Source organism: Engystomops pustulosus, chromosome 8, assembly GCF_040894005.1.
Source record: "Engystomops pustulosus chromosome 8, aEngPut4.maternal, whole genome shotgun sequence".
Taxonomy (NCBI): Eukaryota; Metazoa; Chordata; class Amphibia; order Anura; family Leptodactylidae; genus Engystomops; species Engystomops pustulosus.
This window is the reverse complement of record NC_092418.1, coordinates 76,238,514-76,265,880: the sequence shown is the minus strand read 5'-3', so window position 1 is coordinate 76,265,880 and position 27,367 is coordinate 76,238,514. Positions and strand designations below refer to the sequence as shown.

The following is a 27,367-nucleotide window of genomic DNA, read 5'->3' as shown; positions in this document are numbered from 1 at the left end:
AGTGCTCTAATGGGTGGTTTACATAAGGTGTTCTGTTGCATGCCCTCCCATTTTAGCAACTGATAAACAGGAGGCAGACAGCTCTGTTCTCCGTACGGCAGCGAAACTTCTATTTTAAATGAATGGAGGCGCATTTCTGCTCCCATGAATATGTTATCAAAATTTTGTGCCAGGAAAACTCCTTTAGGGTCACAGATGTCCCTAGTGCTGCATTTATATTGGAAACACATATGCGATTAGGCCGAGGCCGTCCACGAGCACTAGCGCTTTGTTTGTAAATGCAGCATTAGTAGTATATGTGACCGCACCGTAATGGCGCATTCATCGCGTTGTGCGTTGCGTTTTTTAAGCATTCCACTGGCTTCAGCCTTGATTACATGCTAAGGTTACATTGCGTTTCCACTGCATGTGTTAAAACGCAATGTAACCTTAGCATGTAATCAAGGCTGAAGCCAGTGGAATGCGTCAAAAACTCAATTCACAACGTGACACAACGCATCGTGTGAATGTGCCCTAAAGTTGCCTATGACCTGTTGCTACCCATCTTCTAGTGAAGAGGGTGGGTGATTTTGATTTGCTATGGGGCCAGTACTGTCAAATCTTCCCCTGGACGTGTGTATGAATCCCGTCCACTGTGTTGTCATTGTAAATATCTCCTGGCTACGCTGCTGGTTACGCCATGTGGGTCAATTCCTGTTTTTATCTATAAAAAATTCCTGCAGAATAATCTGAAGCATTAAAATAATAATAACATCTTTGCCACCAGCCTAGAATGAAGCAGATATCCATATGAATATTGACAAGAGATGTTACTGGAAGTTCCTGTATGTGCCACTGGGGGCAGTCATGAGGACACATAATGAATTCCTCCCTTCTTGCTGTGTCTCCACTTCCTGCTTGGCTCCCTGTTAGTGAGGCAGTGGTCACACACACGTCTGTACAATGGCTGCAGGTCTGAGAGTCCTCAGAAGATCCGTCCAACAACTCAGCAGCATCTCCAATGTCTCCTCAGCAAGAGCCCCTGTGTGCGCTGCTACAAGGTATGGTCTGCATATTATACATGTATTATACTGGACACCTCTGACCCTACACATCAAGGACAGGCTTCCTATATGTTCACATAAATGGTGCATATATATCATTATACACTCCTCGTACTCCTGTCATCTCCACCGATATTGATGATATTTTATGTTTCGGCTGTGTTTATTCTAAGACCAGAAGTGTATGTAATAAATGGGGTAAGGCCAGGTTCACACTTGTATATTATGATCAGTATTTAGCTTTGCTAATTGTTATATAAACAATATATAGAAGTAAAATAGAAATATTTGCGTCTCCTTTTCTGGTTCTACATAATGGAGCGCTGCTGTGCTGTATTCAGATTGATTTCTATGGTAGATGCAGAATTATCATTTTCTGTGCTGCCACTTCAATGTCATAGATTTCCCGGTCTGTAATGTCTGTATGTCCTGCTCAGTACGTGTGTGAACTTTGCTCTACTTTATCCCTGGCAATGTGTCTCCTGCCTGTGTAATAAGAGCAGATCTCCCTGCACCTTAACCCTTTCCCTACATTACATTAAAGGTCCGGACAAGCAGTCAGCACACATCAATGTAAATGTCATGGAGCACACATTTACTATCACAGTCTAAAGGTCTTCTGTACGTGGCTGTAATATAGTTACCGTAGGTTCTGCACTAACTACAGTGACTGCTACTATATACTGGAGTATAAGCTGACCCGAGTATAAACCAAGGTACCTAATTTTAACACAAAAAATGGGAAAACCTATTGACTTGAGTATAAGCCGAGGGTATGTAGCCTGCCTGCCAGCCCCCTGTAGTATATAGCCTGCCAGCCCCCTGTAGTATATAGCCTGCCAGCCTCTATAGCAGTGGTGGCGAACCTATGGCACGGGGGCCATCACTCCAGGGCAGAGTTTGCCAGACAGGACTCAAGGCCGCTTGCAGCCCAGGACCCTAGAAGGAAGTTACAATGATAATCAAAAGCTTTTTCTCCTTCTTTCTACTGTATTGGTGTCCTCAGGTGCCAATACAATTGAAACATGTGACAGAGCAGGGAGTAATAAGTTGCTGTTTAAATTGTCGCATCGGCACTTTGCGAAAAATATGTGTGTTTTGCATGCAGTTTGGGCACTCTGCGTCTAAAAGGTTTGCCATCACTGCTCTATAGTATATAGCCTGCCAGCCTCTGTAGTATACAGCCTACCACCCCCAGTATATAGCCTACCAGCCCACATGCAGTAAAATAATATTAACAGAAATATGTAATCACCTTTCCGCCCCCCCCCCCCCCCCTCTCTTGTAGGTCCTCTTCTTGCTTCCTATGCTTCGGTGCCTCTTTGGGTCCTCCCGCTTCTCTTCTGGTTCCTCCGGCTCCTCTTTGGGTCCTCTGGCACACACAATAACGTCAGCTGCTTGCCGACGTCATTGTTTGTGAGCCGCCAGCATCGTAAGTGGACCCGAAGAGAAGCGGGAGGACCCGGAGCATCGGAAGCAAGAAGAGGACCTACGGGGGGCGTTTGAAAGGTGAGTACAGTGTTCGTTTTTTTTATAGACTCGAGTACAAGCCAAATTTTGTGCTGAAAAAATTGACTTATACTCGAGTATATACGGTATTCAATTTTCCAATATACTTTCTACATCAATTCCTCACAGTTTTTTAGTTTTCTCTTGCTGTCCTGTTATAGAAAGCTTCTATGTTTTCTTCCAGTGGGTAGTAATCTGTCCATGGTCGTTATGGACTTGCAGGTGCACGAGTCGTTAGTATCACAGGGACTAATCACAGCCGTGTGATAATAACGACTCATGTACCTGCATGTCCATCACATGACCATGGACAGATTACTACCCACTGGAAGAAAACATTGAAGCTTATAGCAGGATGGCAAGCAGAGAAAACCATTATAAATTGATACAGAAAGTACCATATGTTGGAAATTTTTATAACATTTCATTACACAAACCATATCAATTATTTGCTGAAAGTGGACAACCCCTTTAAGTTTCCCCTGTGGTGCAAGTGCAAGGTGACCCTTCAAGTTAAACCAGTTGATGCCTTATATAAAATACAACTGTGCTGGGAAGAGATGACACTGCTTGCCCCAACACTCTCCTCACACAGCAGATCCTGGAATACCCCTTTAATCCGTGGCTGATGATACGTAAATAGATGTATTATTGAAAGGTGAGCGGCTGTTACTGTGATATTGGCTGGCCGTTCCCTTTAACAAATCTTTCTTTGCTGATTCTGACCTTGACTTTGGCGTTGCTGCCAGTGGTCAGACGGAGCGCAGTGTTATAACCAAGATAAGAGAAGTTTTTAACCAGTGCACAGGCACTAGCACTCACACCCATTGTGAACTATTTGGTTTTACATTAAAGGACATTAAAAAAATCTGGAAGGTCCTAATATTTGATAAATAAGACCTTACATGAATTGGAATTCTGTACAACCCAAAGCAACCCAGGCAGTTGTAAGCAAAGAAATAATAATACAATTCAATGTACCTGCCCTGCTACAGCTTTGGGGTCCCAACGATTTGGTGGTAGTTCCCTGGTACCTCTGTCGGGGGTCATGGGACTCACTTTAGCCAATCAGCTTCTTATTTTTTTTTTACTTTGTAGATGCCAGCACTCTCAGCCCAGCTCCCACGAAGAGAAAGCACGGCTAGAAACAAGCCAGGCCAAGACTTTAATGGACATTGGCACAAGACGGGTATTCAATGCTGACCATGACATTTTCAGAGAGAGCGTAAGGAAGTTCTTCCAGCAAGAAGTGGTACCTTACCATGCAGAGTAAGTGGGGTGTAATTCACTACACAACAGAGTGCAGAAAGCCTACTCTACATCAATATTATCCAAATATTACAAATCTCAAACTCTCAGAAAGCCTGGGCACCCCCCATGCTAGAATGGCGATGATTTATGGCCTTAAAGGGGTTTTCCTCACTTTCCATAGTGTCTGCTTACTGGAGGTGCAATTGGTCATAATATCTTGAGAATTTCCAGCAGATAATAATAATAATTCTTTATTTATATAGCGCACACAGATTATGCAGCGCTGTACAAACCACAGGTGCCTCATGTGGTGTCCATTTATGATCATTGTTCTTGTGGAGTAGTGGACCTCTGTTCTTATGATGTGTGCACATTAAATGGACCTTTAGGCACCCATTACACTGACATAAGGAAAGAGAGTTGGAATGTTCTTATATTCTTATAGATACCATTTGGCACATTCTACTACACTCCATTAGTTTGTGTATACTTTTAGATGATTTCCACCCCAGCCACTAGAGGGGAGTAGAATCCAGGTTATGACATGTACATGATGTTAGGTGCTTTTTACTTTCATACCGAATTTTATTATACAAGTCACTTTATGACTAATAGTGTAATATTGATATCCCTGAGAATGAAAAGACACAACTTTAAAAATGGGGACTATTTAAAACAAGAGATCCGATTGATAAGGAAATTATGAAATGAAAGAAGTGTAATGTACATTTGTTATACTAAGCTCTGTGTCTTGTCAGATGGGAGAAAGCCGGTGAGGTGAGCCGGGAGCTGTGGGAGAAGGCTGGTCAGCAGGGACTTCTAGGTGCTGCCATCCCAGAGGAACATGGAGGCATCGGTGGTGATATCTTGTCTTCTGCCATTGTGTGGGAGGAACAGTAAGTTCTTTATTAGTTGTTGTCTTATTGATGGATTTGTACTTCACATCCTATAACTTCGATTTCTCCACTCTACAGAATGTATGTGAATTGCACAGGTCCAGGATTCAGCCTTCACTCTGACATAGTTATGCCTTATATCTCAAGATATGGTAGTAAGAGCCAGATCCAGAAATATATCCCTCAGATGGCGGCCGGCAAATGGATTGGGGCCATTGCAATGACAGAGCCAGGAGCTGGAAGGTATGTTGTACAGATCTGGGGTTACACATCTTGTGCCTAGAGGCCTAACGTACTGATTTTATTTACTCTTCCCTTTATAGTGATCTGCAGGGGGTGCGTACAAATGCAAAGAAAGATGGAAGTGACTGGATCCTAAATGGTAGCAAGGTGGGGTCCTCTGTTCTAATTTACTAAGATTGTCATGTGATTAGTATCTTGTGCTGCCTAATTCTTGCAAAGTTCCTGTAGATGGACTGATCTTTAAGAGGTTGATTTGAATATAACCTTCAATAAATTATTAAAATATTTGGGCCAATTTATCACCAAAGAATTCCAGGCATTAACCAAATCAATTTTTATTATGACCTACCACACAACACACTGTACAATAGCTGTTAGACATCTGTGCCTTGGAGACACCTTTTACAACCCAACTAAATAATGAATAAATATATATATTGCATAATATGTATACATTTTTTTTTTCTTTTATAGGTATTTATCACAAATGGATGGTTGAGTGATGTGGTTATTGTGGTGGCCGTGACTAATCGTGAGGCCCGCACTCCAGCTCATGGCATTAGTCTCTTTCTTGTGGATAATGGCACTAAAGGTTTTGTGAAGGGAAGGAAATTGGACAAAATTGGTCTGAAGGCACAGGTAAATGGAATGATTTATGCTGGAACGCTCTGCAACTGCTCACTCCAGCCCCCTGCAATGGCCCCCATTTCCCGCCCCTCAGCGCCTACTTGGTGTGAAAGTGTCATAAGGGGGAAATAGTCGCAATTTTTGGCAGTGCACAAGAAATTGTGATAATTTGTGATAAATGAGTGTGGTCGTGTTGTGCTGGTGCCAATCCTCTGGAACCCAAATGAGATCTGTAACGAGCTCCAGGCGTTTTGCACGTAAACGAGAGACTGATCTAACTCTTGAAGTTGTGACACTTCTACGCAGTCCTGCATGCAGGCAAAATATTCTTGACTGCATTTGTCACTTATTGATCTTAGATTTCTATAGGTTTATATTTTTTTTTTTCCATTCTTGACATGTGATATGTTTATATCCTGCAGTTTAAGTGTTTAGTACAACATAAAAGCTGACTTTTTCTCTGACAGTAAACTTCCTTGTAATGTAAGGTCGTTTAATGCAATTCCCTTTGTTGTCATACACATAAAAGTCTTTGCTTGAATTCTAGGACACCGCTGAATTGTTCTTTGAAGATGTCAGGCTCCCTGCTGATGCCTTATTGGGAGAGGAAAATAAAGGCTTCTACTACTTGATGGCAGAACTTCCCCAGGTGCGTTTATATAACAAGTTCTGTGATGTAAGAAAATCACTCATCAAGGAGATTGCAGTCTAGTAGGATTCTGGAAAAAGAACATTTTTATGAAACCTAGGATGAGTTTGTACCAATAAGCACAATGTAGTAATAAAAAATGAAATTGGATGAATCCTATGTAGTTTTTTTGAAGGAGTCTTTCGGTAAAACCTGTCTCACAAAAGCGGGAACCGGAGTGTAAAAAGGGTTATTTCCCCCTCCAGATCCTAGTTACTATAGTGCAATGCCTGGGTGGGCCAGAAGTGGCAGTGTTTTTGTCATCATTGAGATGGGCAACATAACTTTTGGACATTACTGTTTTGTATCTTGTGACCACTAAGAGTCACACAGTGCATTCTCGGTCCGTTCTTGGTACATTTTTAACCGCACTAAAAACACATGCGTTCTTTCATTTTTACCATGTGTTTGGCTGGACTAAATCCTCTATAAACATTTTCACAGCTGCTTAAACTTCCACATATGAAGAAAAACAGATTCAAAGCATCCAAATGCATGGTGGACATGCAAAAATGACGACAGGTTTTCAGTGTGTTTAGAAACACACCAAGAATGCACTGTGTGACGGCACCCTGACTACGCCGACCATATCCGAGATAGCAGAGTGCTAAATTGCTCATATGCAGGGGACTTTTTTTCTAATTTTAGAATTGTTCAGCATTGTTACTTGGTTAATGGGAGTCTAGTTAGATAGATAAGAAGCCATAGTAATTAAAACATTTTTTTCCATTTGTCACATTTTAGGAGAGGCTGCTGATAGCAGACATGGCACTTGCTAGCTGTGAATTCATGTTTGAAGAAACCAGGAATTATGTCAAACAGAGGAAAGCATTTGGAAAAACTATTGCACACTTACAGGTAATACCAATTGTTATATCAATAGGTCATAATAGTAATGCTGGAAATGTATAAATGGTGCTTAATAGAGTTGACTTTGTAATGTTATAAGACCCTCAAAGGAAATCTACTATCTGGATTATCGGGAGCTTCCTCAGGCTATCATGTTAAAGGATCTGTGCAAGAAATTCTGTTTTGTGCTGTCCTTTCTGTACTGCGACCCACATGATTCCCTTTTAAAGGAAATCTACTATCAAAATCAACCAAGATAGACACTTACTCAGAAATGCGGGAACTTTGATTGTGGTATCGTCTTATATTTGTTATCCATGGCTTCCTTCTTTTTAAAATGGATCTCTACAATTCTGCTAATGAGCCCAAAGGGCTCTGTGGTGTGTTACTAGAGGCCCTTAGTGTGTCAGATTCACAGGCTGTTAGAATGAGCAGAGCAGGTCTCCTCTCCACCTGTACTTTCTGCTGCTGCTAAATTACACAGGCAGAATGAGGAAGGAGAGAACAGGGGAAGGATGAGACATTGAAGTTATAGTGGCACTTATCAATTTCTGTTAAGCCGAGTTTGGGTGCAACCACAATAGGTCCCAACACCGAAAAAGAGCAAAGGAAAAAATAGCAATTTTTGTATGTAGGTGTGGGCACGCTCAAAACACGGTTTCAGAAGTGAAAAAATATCATTTTTAATTTCTGACGGAGCGTTAGCTCTCTTTTAAAATATAACAAACAATAAATACACAATTACAACAAACAATGTAGACACATCCACATACGAATATTATATATACCCCAGTGCGGGTACAGGGACTTAATCCGTCCTTTTCTGTATGTACAATGCCTTACTGACAGAAAATTGGTTCTTTTTAAATGTCACAGACAATTAATATAATAACGAACAGTGTAGCAATATATCTTAGTGTTCTTAATCATAAAATACAAGGATTTGGTTTGTCCTGTTTTATGTATAGAGTATCTTTCTTTATGGAACCATATACTGTACACACTTATATAAAAAAAAACCTATACGTTTATAATGTCCCAATTTTAATTTTTAGGCAAAAGGATGCCGGATTGGTCCTTATTGTTTGATTCCTCTAATGGGTATATGTTAAAAAATTCAAATACAAATACAAAAATGAAAAAAGTAAAAAATTGCATGCATAAAAATGAAAAAAAAGTTAAGAAGGTAAAATTTTAGAGGGTAAATTAGTATCCAGGAGGTTTTAATGTTGCACAAGGTGTAGGGCCCTACACCTGTGTGGACTCTTACAGATCGTTTTCAATAATACTTGAAAATATGGAAGTTTGAACACTCACAGTTGGTTGATCGCATATGGCTGTCTCTATATTCGTGTTGCTGCTTTTATTGTGCAGGAATGCTCAAAAACGCCAAATAGTGTAGAAATTCTTTGTTGGCCGTTTTCAACGTGTGATGGCGTCTTCCACATGTAACGGCGTCCGTGTGTGTCCTCCGGGAACGCTACCAAGAGATGTAAACTCGCACGTTCCCCACTTCTCTACACGGTCTCTTCCTTTCACAACACGGACCCTGCGATCACCATATATCGCGGATGATGTTGCCCTCGTTGGTATGCAGAGTTCTGGATAATGGACTCCGGCCCACTGGCGTCCCGCAAGTGAATATCTTCCTATGGTTGTATAGAAGGTGGTGTTGGTAAGTCCAATTTTGGGAATGTTCAGATTCTCTAATGGCTAAACGCGTTTCGAAGCGCGATGCTTCTTCCTCAGTAGCTTTGTAGTTATAAGAACCTCCTCGTTTTTTTATTTAGTTAAATATCCCTTTTAGGCTGAGAGTTGCCTGATCTGGATCTATGTGGACTGGATCGGGCTATAGAAAACCTGACCTGGACCAATTTACTTATGTCCTCTTCAAGATGGTATTTGTTTACAATATATATGTCAAAATGGATCATGGCAGCAAACGAACATGTTCCGGACATAGCAGAAGTACAATTAAATACAGATAGATGTAAATAAAAATAAAGATAAAAATAAAAAGGTCGATATGTTCGAGTGTATGTTTTTATGTTTTTTCTCAAATGTTCTGAAATTCTCTCCCTTAGGGATCTGATCGTCTTCCCAATATATTGTTTTTTTGCAAGGGCAAGTTATCAAATAGATTACCCCGCTACTATTACAGGTAAGGAATTCATTTATGTTGTGTATTAATTTATTGCTGGATGATGTAACTTGTTGAGTACGTTTTGGGAAGGAAGTTTTTTTGCAGCAAATACTGTATTTGCTGCAAAAAAACTTCCTTCCCAAAACGTACTCAACAAGTTACATCATCCAGCAATAAATTAATACACAACATAAATGAATTCCTTATCTGTAATAGTAGCGGGGTAATCTATTTGATAACTTGCCCTTGCAAAAAACAATATATTGGGAGGACGATCAGATCCCTAAGGGAGAGAATTTCAGAACATTTGAGAAATATTAAAAAAGGACTAGAAACACATACCCTATCAAAACACTTCAAAACAGTTCATAATATGGACATAACACAGCTGAAATTTTGTGCTATACAGTCTATTAAAAAAGATTGGAGAGGTGGAGACTATATTGCCAAAATGTCCAAAATAGAATCAAGATATATATTTACTTTTGAAACTATGTTACCAAAGGGCCTCAATGCAGAACTTGAAATTTTTGGTTTTTTATAAAGTTTGGTATGCATGAATTGGATGGAGGCACCCGTAACACTAGCCACGTTGGTCCGGCTGTATACCAGCACATGTGGCTACCCTCCGGCTTCCCCCACCCAAAATTCCTATAGAAATAAGATGTCTTGTATACATTACTATGGGACCACCTCCCCCAGATACGATCCACACATATATAAATCAATTTGCTATTGAAATAAATACTCTACACTGTCGGAAAGAAAAATTCCATCCGTGAATTTCGTCCATTTCTGTACTCAAAGATACAAAACATATAAAAACATACACTCGAACATATCGACCTTTTTATTTTTATCTTTTATTTTTATTTACATCTATCTGTATTTAATTGTACTTCTGCTATGTCCGGAACATGTTCGTTTGCTGCCATGATCCATTTTGACATATATATTGTAAACAAATACCATCTTGAAGAGGACATAAGTAAATTGGTCCAGGTCAGGTTTTCTATAGCCCGATCCAGTCCACATAGATCCAGATCAGGCAACTCTCAGCCTAAAAGGGATATTTAACTAAATACAACAACGAGGAGGTTCTTATAACTACAAAGCTACTGAGGAAGAAGCATCGCGCTTCAAAACGCGTTTAGCCATAGCCATTAGACTCTTACAGAATCTGAACATTCCCAAAATTGGACTTACCAACACCACCTTCTATACAACCATAGGAAGATATTCACTTGCGGGACGCCAGTGGGCCGGAGTCCATTATCCAGAACTCTGCATACCAACGAGTGCAACATCATCCGCGATATATGGTGATCGCAGGGTCCGTGTTTTGAAAGGAAGAGACCGTGTAGAGAAGTGGGGAACGTGCGAGTTTACATCTCTTGGTAGCGTTCCCGGAGGACACACACGGACGCCGTTACACGTGGAAGACGCCATCACACGTTGAAAACGGCCAACAAAGAATTTCTACACTATTTGGCGTTTTTGAGCATTCCTGCACAATAAAAGCAGCAACACGAATATAGAGACAGCCATATGCGATCAACCAACTGTGAGTGTTCAAACTTCCATATTTTCAAGTATTATTGAAAACGATCTGTAAGAGTCCACACAGGTGTAGGGCCCTACACCTTGTGTAACATTAAAACCTCCTGGATACTAATTTACCCTCTAAAATTTTACCTTCTTAACTTTTTTTTCATTTTTATGCATGCAATTTTTTACTTTTTTCATTTTTGTATTTGTATTTGAATTTTTTAACATATACCCATTAGAGGAATCAAACAATAAGGACCAATCCGGCATCCTTTTGCCTAAAAATTAAAATTGGGACATTATAAACGTATAGGTTTTTTTTTATATAAGTGTGTACAGTATATGGTTCCATAAAGAAAGATACTCTATACATAAAACAGGACAAACCAAATCCTTGTATTTTATGATTAAGAACACTAAGATATATTGCTACACTGTTCGTTATTATATTAATTGTCTGTGACATTTAAAAAGAACCAATTTTCTGTCAGTAAGGCATTGTACATACAGAAAAGGACGGATTAAGTCCCTGTACCCGCACTGGGGTATATATAATATTCGTATGTGGATGTGTCTACATTGTTTGTTGTAATTGTGTATTTATTGTTTGTTATATTTTAAAAGAGAGCTAACGCTCCGTCAGAAATTAAAAATGATATTTTTTCACTTCTGAAACCGTGTTTTGAGCGTGCCCACACCTACATACAGAAGGATGAGACATGTTCTGCTCATTGTGCCAGCCTATGAATCTGCAGCACTGAGGGCTCTGTTAACACGCCTCCTGGCTCATAAGCATAATTTTAGAAGGAAGGAGGCCATGGATTACAAATATAAGAAGATTACCAGCTATGAGTAAGTGTCCCTGGTTTCTCATTCTGGATTTGGATGGTTGATTTTCCTTGAGGGAATTCTACTTAAAGGGGCTTAGCTAGGCAAAATAGTTAGCTTAAAGGAAACCTACCACTTGAAGTGGCAGGTATAAGAGGGAACTACCGAGCACCAGCTCAGGGTGAGCTGGTGCCGGAGCTTAGTTTTGTTAGTGTTTTAAACCGCAGTATCGCGGTTTAAAACACTTTTTAAACTTTATGGCCGAAGCTGCTTCGGCGCAGGGAGGTACGCGCTCGGCGCACCATGCGCGCGACCGTGCCCGCGCCTCTCCTTCACTTCCTATGTAGCCGCGGGCACGGTCGCGCGCATGGTGCGCCGAGCGCGTACCTCCCTGCACCGAAGCAGCTTCGGCCATAAAGTTTAAAAAGTGTTTTAAACCGCGATACTGTGGTTTAAAACACTAACAAAACTAAGCTCAGGCACCAGCTCACCCTGAGCTGGTGCTCGGTAGTTCCCCCTTATACCTGCCACTTCAAGTGGTAGGTTTCCTTTAATGCCAAATACTTTTTGTGTATAATCTTGTCTTTGTTGAGAGGAAGTTTCACTGACATGGCCATTTTTAGATGTCAGTGATTGTGCTTCTCCTGAAATGCCTATAAATATCAAAGAAAAATTCTTGTAATGGGTCTCACATGAGATTTGAATTTGAGGCAGCAAAATGGTGAAGTTGGCACAAGCTCACCTGTTACTAGAATGGGGATTTTCTTAAGATGCCTTTCCCTAAAGCCTCAAGAGAAGTGCTGGGAGGGGACTGTGAGCATTCCCTGCCTTGTTTCTGCCTGACAACCCCTTTTATAATGGAGTTTCCTACAGCAGGGGGGCGAACCTATGGCATAGGCGCCAGAGGTGGCACTCAAGCCATTGTCCAAGGACAGAGTTCACTAAACACTGAATCTTCTTGCAGTCCCATGCAACTGAAGAGATGCTGCTCTCAGCGATATTTTAAAGCGACACTTTATTAGCTGTTTGGAACTGCGGGAAAAGTAATAATGCAGTTCTGTCAACACCTTATCTTTGGAGGTCGTCCTCCTGGACCCACCGTTCTTCCTGTACAGAGACGACCTGGAGAGAAGCTACAATGATAGTTTGAATTTGCCTTCCTTCAGTCAACTGTATTGGTGGCCTCAGGCGGCCGATACAAGATGTGGAAGAACAGGAAGCAGTAAGTTTCTGTATAAAATTCCATTCTGGCAATTCACAGTAAATAATAATAATATTTATAAAGTGCCGTCAAATTCCATAGCGCTTTACAAATCAGTGGATCTTGGTTGTAGTTTGGGCACTCGGTCTGTAAAAGGTTCGCTATCACTGTCCTAAGGGGTCTTGCTACAAGGGACCTGACTTGTTTGTGTCCCTCATGGCGCATTTACTTCAATGAATACTGTCATGTAATGATAACTTTCTCCTGCAGTGACAGTACATTAAAATCTGAGCTAAGCTAGCAAAAGTGTCCCTCAAAAATCAGGCATTTCCAGTCGCATGTGTCATCAAAGTTGTGTAACATGGGACATAAGAATACGCTGTGTTTTCATGCCATGGCACTCCCTGCACCTCTTGTGCATTTCCCCAGTTATTAATTATTATTAAAATCATATCGAACATTGTTTCTTAAGGCAGCAAAACTGGCCTCGGGAAGACTGCAAAGTTGGCAATTCTGTAATGTAATCTTTGTGGAAATGTTATGCTTGCTGCTACCCAACAGAAAGTAGGGCAGCTGAATATACAAGGCATTTCCCTGTAGCTTGTTAATCTAGGCTGATTTGTTGATATAGTTTTTGTGACATGGGACCTCAAAATGTGAATAAGATGGATTTGCCATTTGGGAAAAAACCTTTTAAGGCTAACTGTAAACTACTTTTCTGCTAGTATCCGAATGTATATGGCAGAAAAAGTCAAAATGGTGTCCTTTTCGCATTATTTTTGCCATGTGTTTGGCACACAGCAGATTGCATTCTCCCATATACAGGGCCAGCAATTTAAATAGAAATATACCATACACTGTACTGCTTTATGTTTGCTATATAGTCAATGGCATTAATAGGACGTACTACTGTTTACAAGGATTCGAATTCTAATATGGAGTATATTTAGGAATCTTTATAGTTTTCATTTGTGGCAGCATGTGTTGGGTATTGTTCCTGGAGAGCCTTGTAACAATACCTTTTGTGTATGTTGTTAGCAGTAACAGAACTGTGATTTTTATTTCAGCATTGTTAGTCTTTGAGCACTCTGGTGCACTGCAGTGTGGGATCTCAACACAGCACAGCTGTAGCAGGCTTCAGGTTCAGCACTACAGCAGTAACGCAGCGTGTAGGGGCTGGGCTGCAGTTCTATGATAAGTTCTTACACACCAGTCCTCCAGAGTGCTCCAAGTCTAGCCACAATCCTGGAATATAAATATTTAACAGTCCTGCTGCTATGAAATGCTTACACAATTCTCCAGCTGCTATCTAACACTGTCACCAGCTTTGTATAGTTGATACTGATATGATGACTAATTCCCTTTTTAAAGCTTCTATATGGAATAGTAACTCAATCAAGTAGGGAATGTGCCTTGTGCTTCTAGTACATGTAGATATGTTTAAGGTATATTTCTGTGTTATAAATATCAGCAGACTCCGTAGCTAAATGTAAATCTGCAATCTATATCTTTAGGACATACATCAGTAGGCTGTTTCTTTCTTCACGTTTGTATGGTTTCTGTATTTCTTAGACTGTGCAACACAAGTTAGCAGAAATGAAAACCCAGATCTGTGTGGGTCGTACATTTTTGGACAACTGCCTTCAACTTCACTCAGAAAGACGTCTGGATTCTGGAACGGCTTCCATGGCAAAATATTGGTATGCACGAGGAAGCCTCTCTTCTTCTACGCTGCACGTATACACACAGTCCTTTGTTATTACATGTTAGTTTTGCACTGGGATTCTTTAAACCATTTTTGCAGTTCTTGAGTCTGTGTTCCCTGCACTTCTAGGTAAGGTTTACTGGGTTAAACTTGTTGAGTATAGTCCAGGTCTCCATGGAGTTGTTCTTTCAGCTCTTTCACAAGTCTGGCATTTGTTTTCACTTGATCTTTTCACAGCATTGTCTGGTTTAGGGAAAGTAGGAATTAAATTGCCCTTTTTACAAGCACATAAAGTAGCCTGCCATATAACACTAGAGGTATGTCAGCTGACAAATTGGGCTGCATATTGTTTTACGAGAGACACTATGGAATTTTATGGCGCTCAATTTTGACAAACTGTCCATACTTATGGTAGTCGCCACATATAGACTTTTTCTACCTCGTAATCCAGCAGGATAAGCCAGGGACACTTACTCATAGATACAGACACTGTTACTGTGATAATCATTTTATATTTGTTATCCATGGCCTCCTTCCTTCAAAAATCAATGTTTTAAATTATGCTAATGAGCCAGAAGGGCTCCTGGTGGTGCTACAAGACCCCCTGTAGCTTCACAGGTTGTTAAACTGTCTCCCCTTTTCCCTGATTCCTTAGGACTTTTCCCTTCCTCTGCCTGCTTTAATCTCATGCAGTGGGGTGGGAGAGTGCTACTGCCAAGTGTAACAGCCTGTGAAGCTAAGGCACAAAGAGGCTCTGGTAATGCCCTCACAGCCCTTCTGGGTTATTCTAAAGTTGATTTTAGTAGGAAGGATGCAACGGATAACACATATAAGAAGAAGAATGAGGTAATCCCACATTAATGGAGGTGAATATTTAGCATGGCATTATCTCTCAGCAGTGATGTGGTATATAATAACCCTGCCAATATTGCATTAGATCGCAAGAGCTATGCAAATCATGCTCATGTATGTTGTAGCACAATATTATAGTATTGTATTTGAACAGATTTTCATAACTGGGACTGATGTTTATTTGTAGGGCATCTGATCTCCAGAATGCAGTGGCTACTCAAGGTGTTCAGCTTCATGGAGGATGGGGCTACATGTGGGAATACCCCATTGCAAAGTAAGGAACATCTTAAAGTATACCTTTCATATAGGATACATGTTGTTTAAACAGGAATGATATAGTAATTACTTACATCCATATAACATGGATGCATATTCTAGGAAAAATAAATGGCATAAAAACTGAGTATCTAGTCTCTTCTGGTGATCCACTAGCAGGGTAACATCCTTGGATTTGGAATCCACCACTCCTGGTTTTGGTTCACAATAACTAGGAATAATAACTGAATACCTAACGGAGATATGAACTGAGCTTTAATAGTGTTTTAACAATTTAGCAGTTCTTGACATACCCTTAAAGCACATGTACCACCAGGATGAAGAATTGTAAACCAAGACATGTTGGTGTATACCCCCTCTGGCAGGATCTGCTCTTTTTTAGGTTTCCTATGCCCTTGTTTCTAAGGAAAAAAGTCTTTAAACATTATGAAAATGAGCCTGAGGGGTTCCAGGATACATAGCTGTTAATTGAGCCCAGAGCCTCTAAGGTTTATTTGCATAATTTTTAAAGCCTTTTTTGTAAAAACCAGGGCATAAGAAGCTAAAAGAAGAGCAGATCCTGCCAGAGGTTGAACACACACATTCTGGGCTACCCAAGACTTTAGTTGGATGTTTTGAGTCATTCAACTTGCCTGGCAAACTCTGTGGTGGGATCATGGCTCTGAGTGCCACCTTCAGCACCCGTGCTATAGGTTCACTACGACTGATTATTTCTCAGGTCACATATGTATTAAAAATTACAGATGCCCCTGGCAGCAGTGTGTAGTTTTTTTTATTTATGAAAATCTACAAGATGGCACTTTTTTGATACCGCTTTCAGTGTCTCCCACGTACATATAATGACTTTCTCCTTCTCCCCTTTTCCATACAGGGCCTATGTAGATTCTCGTGTTCAGCCCATCTATGGTGGTACAAATGAGATTATGAAGGAGCTCATTGCAAGAGATATTGTGAAAGACAAGTGATTTTCTTTTTTTGGATGACACCAAGTTGCCTATAACTATACCCTCTCAGGACTTGATACTTGATAGTATTTGATACTGACAGATTTTGACACTTTAAGGGGAATAACCTGTGTATAACTGAGTTTAACCATTATTCATTGTCTGTCTGGTTTGTTGCTAATCTTTTCTTTTGAAAGTTAAATAAAATATTTAAAATTAATCCCCTGAAGGAGCAAAAAGCTTCATGGATAATTTATCTAGCACCAGAGCCTTTGTTATATTTTGCTAATTATAATGTGTGTATGATGGTCGTTAATCTATAACACTATCTTTCATCACCTCAACCTTTGATTTGAGGATCAAATACTGTTATGTGATGATACTAATGTTAAATGGAAAAAATTCTAATCTATACTGAGTCATTATACTTCTGAGGTTGTTCCAAAAGGTCACAAGTATAGAGGGGCTAGATTACACCCCGCGTGCCTTACTGCTATATTTAAAAGGGCAACCTGAGGTGTTCAATACTTACAAAAAACTTACCAAAATCTGTAAGAAGGAAATAAAATCAGCCAAATTACAAAATTAAAGACATGTGGCTAAAGATGGCAAAACAAATCTCAAGAAATTTTATAAGTATCAATGCAAAAAAAAAGGGTCAGAGTAGGTTGGACCCCTTTATTCTGAAAATGGGGCATCTGTGACTAGAGACCAAGAGAAGGCAGAGATACTTAATAGGTTTTTTAGCTCAGTTTATATGATAGAAGAAAGAACTTCTGACGTGGGTGGTGCCAGTGCGGGTCTTGCATCCTGTAATATACTAGACTGGCTGAATGTAGACATTATCCAATCTAAGCTCAATAAAATCAATGTGTACAAAGCTCCTGGACCAGATGGGTTACACCCCAGAGTTCTTATAGAACTCAGTTCTGTTATTGCTGCACCACTGTCTAAAATCTTCAGGCATTCCGTAATGTCTGGTGTGGTGCCAAGTGACTGGCCCAAGGCAAATGGGCCCTGTCCTCAATGAGGCTCAAAATCTAATCGACCTACCAGTGTGTTTTAGGAGTGTGGGAGGAAACCGTAGGAAACCCATGCAAACACGGATAGAACATACAAATTCCTTGCAGATGTTGAGCTGGATAGGACTTGAACCCAAGTCCCCAGCACTGCATGGATTTAGTGCCAACCACTGAGCCACCGTGCTGTCCATTAAGGATAGATGTACACCTGCAACAATAATGGAAGTCTGTGCCATCCGGTAACATGTCCATTGATTTCAATGTAGTTCTAATGGATTTCATCAGTATCTAGTAGCACCACATCCGTTATCTGAGCCGACAACTGGAAGAAAGCTGCAGCTCTATTTTCTTCATCCTAATATATTGAAGCCCAATAAAAGTAGTGTAAATGGAAGCCATGGAAAGCAGTGGACATTTTAATGGATCTGGGCATAAAGAGCACTTGTTGGGTCGATTTGAGACCCTAAACCACCTACACGTCTGTATGGACCTGTGATTAAGGGTCCCAAATCTACCTGTATGAAAGCTTTTCGTGGCCTCAATAAAATAAACTTACCTAGATGTAAGTTTGATAAGACACATTGAAGATCTGAAGATCTTGCGCTTTGAAGTGAAGCAAAGTTGGGATAAAGCACCAACTTCATGGCGCCAGCTTTATGTGCCGCAACTCACAGGTGCCAGGAGATGGTAAATATAAATGTTTGGAGTTTTTTAATCCGAACATATAGGAAATTCATACAGTATGCTTCTGGACACTAAACCACTAGTTCCTAAGGCGCTGTGTGTGGTTTAGTGCCCCAAATACCCGACAGGTTCCTTTTTTAAGAAGTATTTTTAAAAGTTCTTCAATTCGCCAAAATACTTTTGGTATCAATTCCTCGTGGTTTTCAAGATTCCTGCTTGCTGTCATTCTGTAGGAACCTTCATTAGTGATAATAATGGCTCCTGCACCTATGTGACATCACATGACCATAGACCGATTTCTTCCTCTGGAAGTAAACATAGAAGCTTTCTATAGAATGACAGCAAGCAGAGATCTGGAAAACTGTGAGGAATTAATACAGAAAGTATATTGGAAAATTGTATAACTTTTACTTACAAAAACAATATCAATTATTTGCTGAAAGTGAACAACCCCTTTAAGGGACCATGTCCACAGGGGATATTTCTACAGCAGATGTTGTGGATGGAAAATTGTTAATGTTTACAGCTGTAATTGACCTTTAGTGCTATAAAATAAGCCTCATGTCAATTTATGTCCCGGATTTATCACCGTAGATTTGAGTTTTTGCAAGGCAACGCAACGAACAAGACTTTGTAGCAAGCATAGATTTGATAGAACAGTATTACATTTCTCAACTACTTTGTGCTGTGTAAAGCAAGTTAAGTACTAGAAAGCTGGCATTACTTATAGCTTGCCCACACCCAGCAATCTTGTGCCCTGTAGTCATACATACATGTGTATCACAGGATTCCGGCTGTTGAATGATATTCCATGTACAAACAGCCTTTTCTATTTGCAGAGTGTAGATTTGTATGGAAAACATAAGTATAACTTGTTCACATTTGCAATGCCATGGCCATCTGTAAATGTCTTGTCTATATATTACTGTAGTACTGCGAAACCCATAAGATCATCTGTTGCCTGTGGCAGTATTTGGGCATGTGAATATAAGAGGAGGATCTGTCCTGCCTGCAAAAACCATCACTGGGTTTTCTTGTAGAAAGCTGCTGGCAGCTTCCCAAGTAGAACTACGGTTGAAATCCCACCTGGTGATATACTTTGGCACAACTCCTGTAATCTACACGTTTGGTTGATAACTCCTATACACATGCCCCCTCTTTTCACCCAACAAGTAGAGGGATTTACCCTAGTGATATTTCCATAAGCATCAGAAACTTGCCAAAAATGTCTGGCTAGTTTTCATGGTAAGATTTTGCTGTGGCAAGGTGGTAGATCAACTTTAGCGTTGCACCACAGCAATTTGTATATGGGACTATTGTTAAAGGGGTTGTCCTGGGGTTGTCCAGTCATCCCACCCACTGCCGGTCAGTGCGGTGCCTGTTTGTTTACAGAGGCAGGCACTGCCGTCCTATTTCATCCATTAGATTCAATGCTGCACCAGGCGCGTGGCAGTGGATGGATGGTTGTGCCTGCCTCTGTACACGAACTGGCATGACGTGGAGAATTGGCGATGGAGGAGGTAAATATAAGCTTTTGTATGTTAAAACTGTTCCTCAGAATCTGAGCTTCAGTACATATTAACTAGTTGCTTGTTCCCACTGAAGTTAGCAGTTTTAGCTTATGTTATTCCAACCCATATTTAAAGGTCATTAAAAAAGCACCATAGCAATCTGCAGTCTATGTGGAATTGTAGTTCACCCACATGAATATTGCAATATTGGACACAACCCATGTTCAAGTGTGGAACTTTATTTTGTGACCACCAATTTCAGCTTTTAATGTTTATCACAGGAAATACTCCGGACATCTAAGTAAAACAGAAGCCATTACCCATAGAGTCGTGGCCAAAAGTTTTGAGAATGATACAAATGTTAATTTTTACAAAGTCTACTGCATCAGGTTTTATAATGGCAATTTGCATATCAAAGTCAATATTTGCCTAGAAAATGATATTTTTCCCCAAAAGACGTCTCAACTTCATTGCAGCTAACATGGTTTCAGTGATTGCTCCAGTAACACAGGTGTTGGTGCTAATAAGGACAGGGTTGGAGATCAATCTGTCATGATTAAGTAAGAATCACACCACTGGACACTTTAAAAGGAGCCTGGTGCTTGGCATCATTGTTTCTCTTCTGTTAACCATGGTTATCTTTAAAGAAACATGTGCAGTCATCATTGCACTGCACAAAACTGGCCTAATGGGGAGGAGTTTCGCAGCTAGAAAGATTGCATCTCAGTCAACAATCTATCGCATCATCAAGGAATTCAAGGAGAGAGGTTCCATTGTTGCCGAAAAGGGCGCCCAAGAAGGACCAGCAAGCACCAGCACCGTCTCTTAAAAGTGTTTCAGCTTCAGGATTGGGCTACCAGCAGTGCAGAGCTTGCTCAGGAATGGCAGCAGGCAGGTGTGAGTGCATCTGCACGCACTGTGAGGCGGAGACTCTTGGAGCAAGGCCTGGTGTCCAGGAGGGCAGGTAAGAAGCCACTTCTCTCCAGAAAAAACACCAGGGACAGACCGATATTCTGCAAAAGGTACAGGGAGTGGACTGCTGAGGACTAGGGTAAAGTCATTTTCTCTGATGAATCTCCTTTCCGATTGTTTGGAACATCGTGAAAACAGCTTGTTCGGAGAAGACAAGGTGAGCGATACCACCAGTCTTGTCTCATGTCACCTGTAAAGCCTCCTGCAACCATTCATGTGTGGAGTTGCTTCTCAGCCAAGGGAATCTCACAGTCTTGCCTAGAAACACATCCATGAATAAAGAATGGTACCAGAATGTCCTCCAAGAGCAACTTCTCCCGACTGTCCAAGAGCAGTTTGGTGATCAACAATGCCTTTTCCAGCATGATGGAGCACCTTGCCATAAAGCAAAGGTGACAACTAAATGGCTCAGGGAGCAAAACATAGAGATTTTGGGTCCATGGCCTGGAAACTCCCCAGACCTTAATCCCATTGAGAACTTGGGCTCAATCATCAAGAGACGGGTGGACAAACAAAAACCAACAAATTGTGACAAAATGCATCGATTGTGCAAGAATGGGCAACTATCAGTCAGGATTTGGTCCAGAAGTTGATTGAGAGAATTGCAGAGGTCCTGAAGAAGAAGGGTCAACACTGCAAATATTGACTTGCTGCATTAACTCATTCTGTCAATAAAAGCTTTCGTTACTCATAATATGATTGCACTTGTATTTCTGTATGTGATAAAAACATCTGACAAACACACATAAAAACCAGAGGGCAACAGATCATGTGAAAATATAATATTTGTGTCATTCTCAAAACTTATGACCATGACTGTATGTTTAAAGGAAATCTACCATCAATATCCGGTATGATAAACAAGAAACATTGTGACTGTGGTAAACGTCTTTTATTTCTTATCCATGGCAGCCTTCCTTCTGAAATTATGCTAATGAGACTGAAGGTCTCCTGGGGTGTTACCATAGCCAATCTGTGCTGCAGATTCACAGGATGTTACACTGTGCAGGAGCACTCCCCTCTCCAAATGAAGAGGGAGATGGTGTATCAGCCTGTACAGCTACAGCCCCAATGCTCATTAGCCTCATTTTAAGCTGATTTTATAAGGAAGTAGGCCATAAATAACAAATATAATAATATAACTACATGGTGCCTCCAGGTCTCTGCTGCCTGATGCGAATTACAGAAAGAAAGAGACCCCTCCTCCACCCCGACAAAGGGTTATATACTGTGGAAATAATCAATTGGGGTACACACAAATCGCAAAATTGATAGAGAAGCCAGTAATACTTGCTCCCTGCCATATAACACTATTTCCAGCAGACCCCAGTCTAAAATGCCCTATTTCGTGCAGATGTTCTCTTTTCTATAGTCCCACACAGATAGATTATCCTCAGCAGGGCCGGTTCTAGACAAAGTGGGGCCCTGGGCAAAACTAAAAGTAGGGCCCCAAAATATAACTATTTTATGACCAGTCACAGTCAGTAAGAGGCTCCCTTTAGTATGGTAAAACAAACTTTAATATGGGAGAATTTTATAGGAGATAGATCATATTGAGATTGATGGGCAGCACGGTGGCTCAGTGGTTAGCACTACAGCCTTGCAGCGCTGGTCAACATCTGCAAAGAGTTTGTATGTTCTCTCTGTGTCTGCGTGGGTTTCCTCTGGGTCCTCCAGGTTTTCTCCCACACTCCAAAAAATTACTGGTAGGTTGATTAGACTGAGGCCCATTGGGGAGAGGGACCGATATTTTCTGAAAGCAGACACTTGCCCCATTTGCAAAATTGCATCAAAGATTTTATAGACATAGGCGCATTCATGCAATTCTGAATCAAGCTGAAACATTTTATAAAAAATATTTAAAAATTGACTTTGATGGCAAAAAATTTGTTCCAAACAGAAAATGTTTACCTTCACATCTCCTAATTGTAATAGATGGACATGTGTAGAGTTCACAAATGTCCCATATTGATATGTTCACATAAATGAAATCCACATAATATCACTAAAACTGTAATAACTAGATATCTGCTTTTCAGCTACAAACTACAGCTACAGCTACACAACCTGCAAAATATATCAATAAAACAGAATAAAAAAGTAAAGGCGCCATAAAACCTATAGAATTATAAACCTGTATAATTATATAAACCTATAAATCAGACAACCAGACGATGCATTTGGCAATTAACATTCAAAATTTCCTCTCAAATATGTAAAATCCAGAATAGTTATATAAAGAAAATATAATTTCCTAAAACAGTAAGGCTACATTCACACTGCTGTTGCCCGTCTGTACCGTACCGTAGCGGGCAACGGCAGTGCACGGGGAGAGGAGGAGGAGGTGAGCGCAGGTACGCATGTGTGCTGCACCATACCGCTCCCGTAGGGCGTTGTGCGCCCATTGCCGTGTATGAGGGACGTATATCGGCCGTATATACGTCCCCCATACATCAGTGTGAATGTAGTGAGGAGAGCATACATACCCCACATGTGTATATTCACCAAAATATGCAGCAAAGGGAACTGCAGAAAATTGCACTGAGCGTCACACAGATCTATCATTGTCTGTTCCTTACACAATGGTAACACAAATAAACAACTATATATCCATAAACCCCTCTGATGAGATAATAAAAGTCACGTATAGATGTCGCCATTGTATTATCCGCACAATAACAGAACCCTCCACGTTTCATAAGAATGAGAGTGTGAACGCCATAACATAGGTGTAAATAATGGAGGATGGCGTGAAATAAAAACTTTATTCCAGGACATGTGTGTGTTTTTGGTGTTACATATAACTTTATGGACATGTTCTGGTCGCGGTGTAGTCACATTAGGAGAAGAGGATCAAATGTTCATCGTATCAGTCAATTTTCCCAACAAAAACACCTATCACAAAATAAAAGGCAATAAGAGAGAAAGTTTGTTCTTAGATAGTTCTGCATAGAGAAGGGTTAAAAACTTGAATATTAGGTGATATTATTCCTTATCAGAATGTAGTAACATATAAAGTGAATATTTCCATTGTCAGAGATATTAACTGATAAACTGCCGTTGGGAGTGATTTTTATATATAAAAATGGCACCTGATATTCTCACTTTAAACCTGAATATCTCTGGATCCCTGGCACCTAGAAACAAAATTCAAGATGCATTTGAAAGATCCTTTGCCTACCCATAGCGCCGGCCCTGATCCTCAGAGCCCCCCCCCCCCCTTTCATGAAATCTCTGTAGCAGAGTCCACCTTTAATGAAATGTCCACAGCAGAGCTCCCCTTTAATGAAATGTCCAGAGCACTGCCCCTTAGAAAAAATAAAACCAACTCTATACTTGTTTATCATGCTTGATTTTTGAAGGTAGATTTTCTTTAAAAGTGTTATACTTTTTAAAAAAGTTTTACTAGATACCATTGACTGTAATAGTATATTCAAAGATTACACTACCTTTTTATTTCTACCGACACTTACTGTGCACACTCTAAGCAGCTGTTCACATAAGGGGATTTACATAAGTGTTTTTTTTCATGTCGTAATAGGGGCAATTATTGGTTTGCATCTATTTCTCCTCCAATTGCACACAAATGTGGGGATTGATCATCCCACAAGCATAAGATGGTACCTCCACTCCCTCATATGATGTATATATGGAGAGGCTCTGGCCTCCTGATACACTCTGCGGCTGGCAGGGCAGTTCTATACCAGATCCTGCTCCAGTTCCTTTAAGGCCTCATGCACTCACCTGGGTTGTAACCCGAGTGAGTAGGGAGGGGGGAGTGAGCACTCCTCACCTCTCCCATCTCCACTGAAAGCCGAGCGGCCACCTGGCTGCGTAAGGGACCATTCACATGTACGTCCCCATAGACGGCAATAGCGGCACGGCAGGGATAGGGTGCCACACATGTGTGGCACCAATCCCGGGCCGCACACCGCAAAAAGATAGAGCCTTCTCTATCTTTCGGCAAATGTGCGGGGGTGCGCCGCTGTTTTCTTTGGAGGGAGGAGGGGCACGGCGGGCATACCGTGTGTGAATGCGCCCTAACAGTGTGGTGAGACAGCTTGTGCTCACTACACAGTGGCCAAATGCCTTAGACCTCTATGGTTGGGGGCTTTTGTAATGTCACAATATGTATCACAACCCCCCATACGGTCGTGTGCATGGGGTCTGATCACAATTCCTGGTCGTGCACTTGGCATACAAAGCCTGAGAAATCTGCCCCAAAGCTTTCCATAATCTAAGGTTTTTTAGTGCCCTCACTTTTCTAAAGAAATGTGACATCTGTTTGTGGTCAGTTTTGGGGGTTTTTTTGCGGGCGTAAAAAAAAAAAGAATGCAGATACAATACGGACTGCACACTGATAGCACACTAATGCATTTTATGCAGCCATGCAAGGGACACATTTGTCTGAACGAGATTTTCACTGAACCATTCTTTTCCATGTGCTTCTCCCTGGACAAGGGGTTTTTAGGATTCTGGAGAATGTGTATATGAGAAGTGAACATGTGAGGTGATACGTGTTGTGCTGCCCCGGCTCCGCAGTGTTGTGTAAGCACCACATGTCTCATTCATAATATTGACATTACTGACTGTTTATGTGTCCCGCGCCCGCCCGCACCAAATCCTTCCACTTCTCCGCCCGCCCACGTCACTACACAGACACCTAAGCACGCCCAGCTGCCCTGCTATTGGACGAAGTAGAGCCTCTGCAGGCTCCGGTTGGATGGCCACTGACGTTTCTGGTGAACTCTTTTGCATACTACATCCCGTTGGCCAGCTACACTGACACTTGGTGACTGATTGGTGGAGGAGTTTGTGTAGCTCGTATTACTCCCCTAGCAAGCCTGGGGCGGCAGTTGGGCGCACTCCTCTCTGAGTGAAAGAACTGCTGAAAGTAAAGGCTGCTGCTGGCACGGACCGACCCGTCAGCACGGAGTCACCGCGTACTGCAGCCACACCGGAGGTAAGGGAGCGCCATCACGGACTGGGGCTCACACTGTGATCGGGATCGGAGAGGGATGAGTGATCGGATCGATCAGAGATGAGATTGTAAGCAGATGTGATTGATGGAAGGATTGATTGCGCAGGGGCGGGGCTTACTCGTGACGTCCATGTCGGGATGGCCCGTGACGTCATACTAAGTAACGTTGAGAAATGTAAAAATTGGGATCAGTTTGTATTTATGTCAACAATAAAACTGAAAAGTAATGGATAACAGACACTTAATGGCTTCAGATGTTATATTAATTTTCTGTCACACCATGTGCATTGTGTAGATAAAGGGAAAGAAATATTGTGCAGTTATTCCACAGTGCAGGGAAAATTCACCCATTGATGTCACGGTGTAGGTATAATGGACAGTGATGTCACAGTACAGGGAACAAGTCACACAGTGATGTCACAGTACAGGGATAAAACACACAGTGATGTCACAGTACAGGGATAATACACACAGTGGTGTCACAGTACAGAGATAATACACACAGTGATGTCACAGTACAGAGATAATACACACAGTGGTGTCACAGTACAGGGATAATACACACAGTGGTGTCACAGTACAGGGATAATACACACAGTGGTGTCACATTACAGGGATAATACACACAGTGATGTCACAGTACAGGGGATAATACACACAGTGATGTCACAGTACAGGGGAAAATACACACAGTGATGTCACAGTACAGGGGAAAATACACACAGTGATGTCACAGTACAGGGGATAATACACACAGTGATGTTACAGTACGGGGATAATACACACAGTGATGTCACAGTACAGGGGATAATACACACAGTGATGTCACAGTACAGGGGATAATACACACAGTGATGTCACAGTACAGGGGATAATACACACAGTGATGTCACAGTACAGGGGATAATACACACAGTGATGTCACAGTACAGGGATAATACACACAGTGATGTCACAGTACAGGGATAATACACACAGTGATGTCACAGTACAGGGGATAATACACACAGTGATGTCACAGTACAGGGATAATACACACAGTGATGTCACAGTACAGGGATAATACACACAGTGATGTCACAGTGCAGAGATAATACACACAGTGATGTAACAGTACAGAGATAATACACACAGTGATGTCACAGTACAGGGGATAATACACACAGTGATGTCACAGTACAGGGGATAATACACACAGTGATGTCACAGTACAGGGGATAATACACACAGTGATGTCACAGTACAGGGGATAATACACACAGTGATGTCACAGTACAGGGGATAATACACACAGTGATGTCACAGTACAGGGGATAATACACACAGTGATGTCACAGTACAGGGGATAATACACACAGTGATGTCACAGTACAGGGGAAAATACACACAGTGATGTCACAGTACAGGGGAAAATACACACAGTGATGTCACAGTACAGGGATAATACACACAGTGATGTCACAGTACAGGGATAATACACACAGTGGTGTCACATTACAGGGATAATACACACAGTGATGTCACATTACAGGGGAAAATACACACAGTGATGTCACAGTACAGGGGATAATACACACAGTGATGTCACATTACA

At 41.2% G+C, this 27,367-nt stretch overlaps 2 protein-coding genes across 2 annotated transcripts in view; both read left to right on the top strand.

The window, feature by feature from the left end:
• The first annotated feature begins 877 nt into the window (after window positions 1–877).
• ACADL (acyl-CoA dehydrogenase long chain) lies at window positions 878–16,823 on the top strand. The gene is made up of 11 exons (XM_072121341.1): window positions 878–1,040; window positions 3,651–3,821; window positions 4,562–4,699; window positions 4,778–4,942; window positions 5,023–5,089; window positions 5,417–5,581; window positions 6,117–6,218; window positions 7,002–7,115; window positions 14,399–14,526; window positions 15,571–15,657; window positions 16,531–16,823. The coding sequence occupies exons 1-11, from the start codon at window positions 943–945 to the stop codon at window positions 16,622–16,624; spliced, it is 1,329 nt and encodes a 442-aa protein (XP_071977442.1). The 5' UTR covers window positions 878–942; the 3' UTR covers window positions 16,625–16,823.
• Window positions 16,824–18,774: 1,951 nt separating this feature from the next.
• Window positions 18,775–27,367, top strand: part of KANSL1L (KAT8 regulatory NSL complex subunit 1 like) — a 45,789-nt gene continuing 37,196 nt past the window's right edge. Inside the window, exons 1-2 of the mRNA XM_072122665.1 lie at window positions 18,775–18,837; window positions 25,632–25,755. Coding sequence (XP_071978766.1) covers window positions 18,775–18,837; window positions 25,632–25,755 — 187 coding nt within the window. The remainder of the gene's footprint in view (window positions 18,838–25,631; window positions 25,756–27,367) is intronic.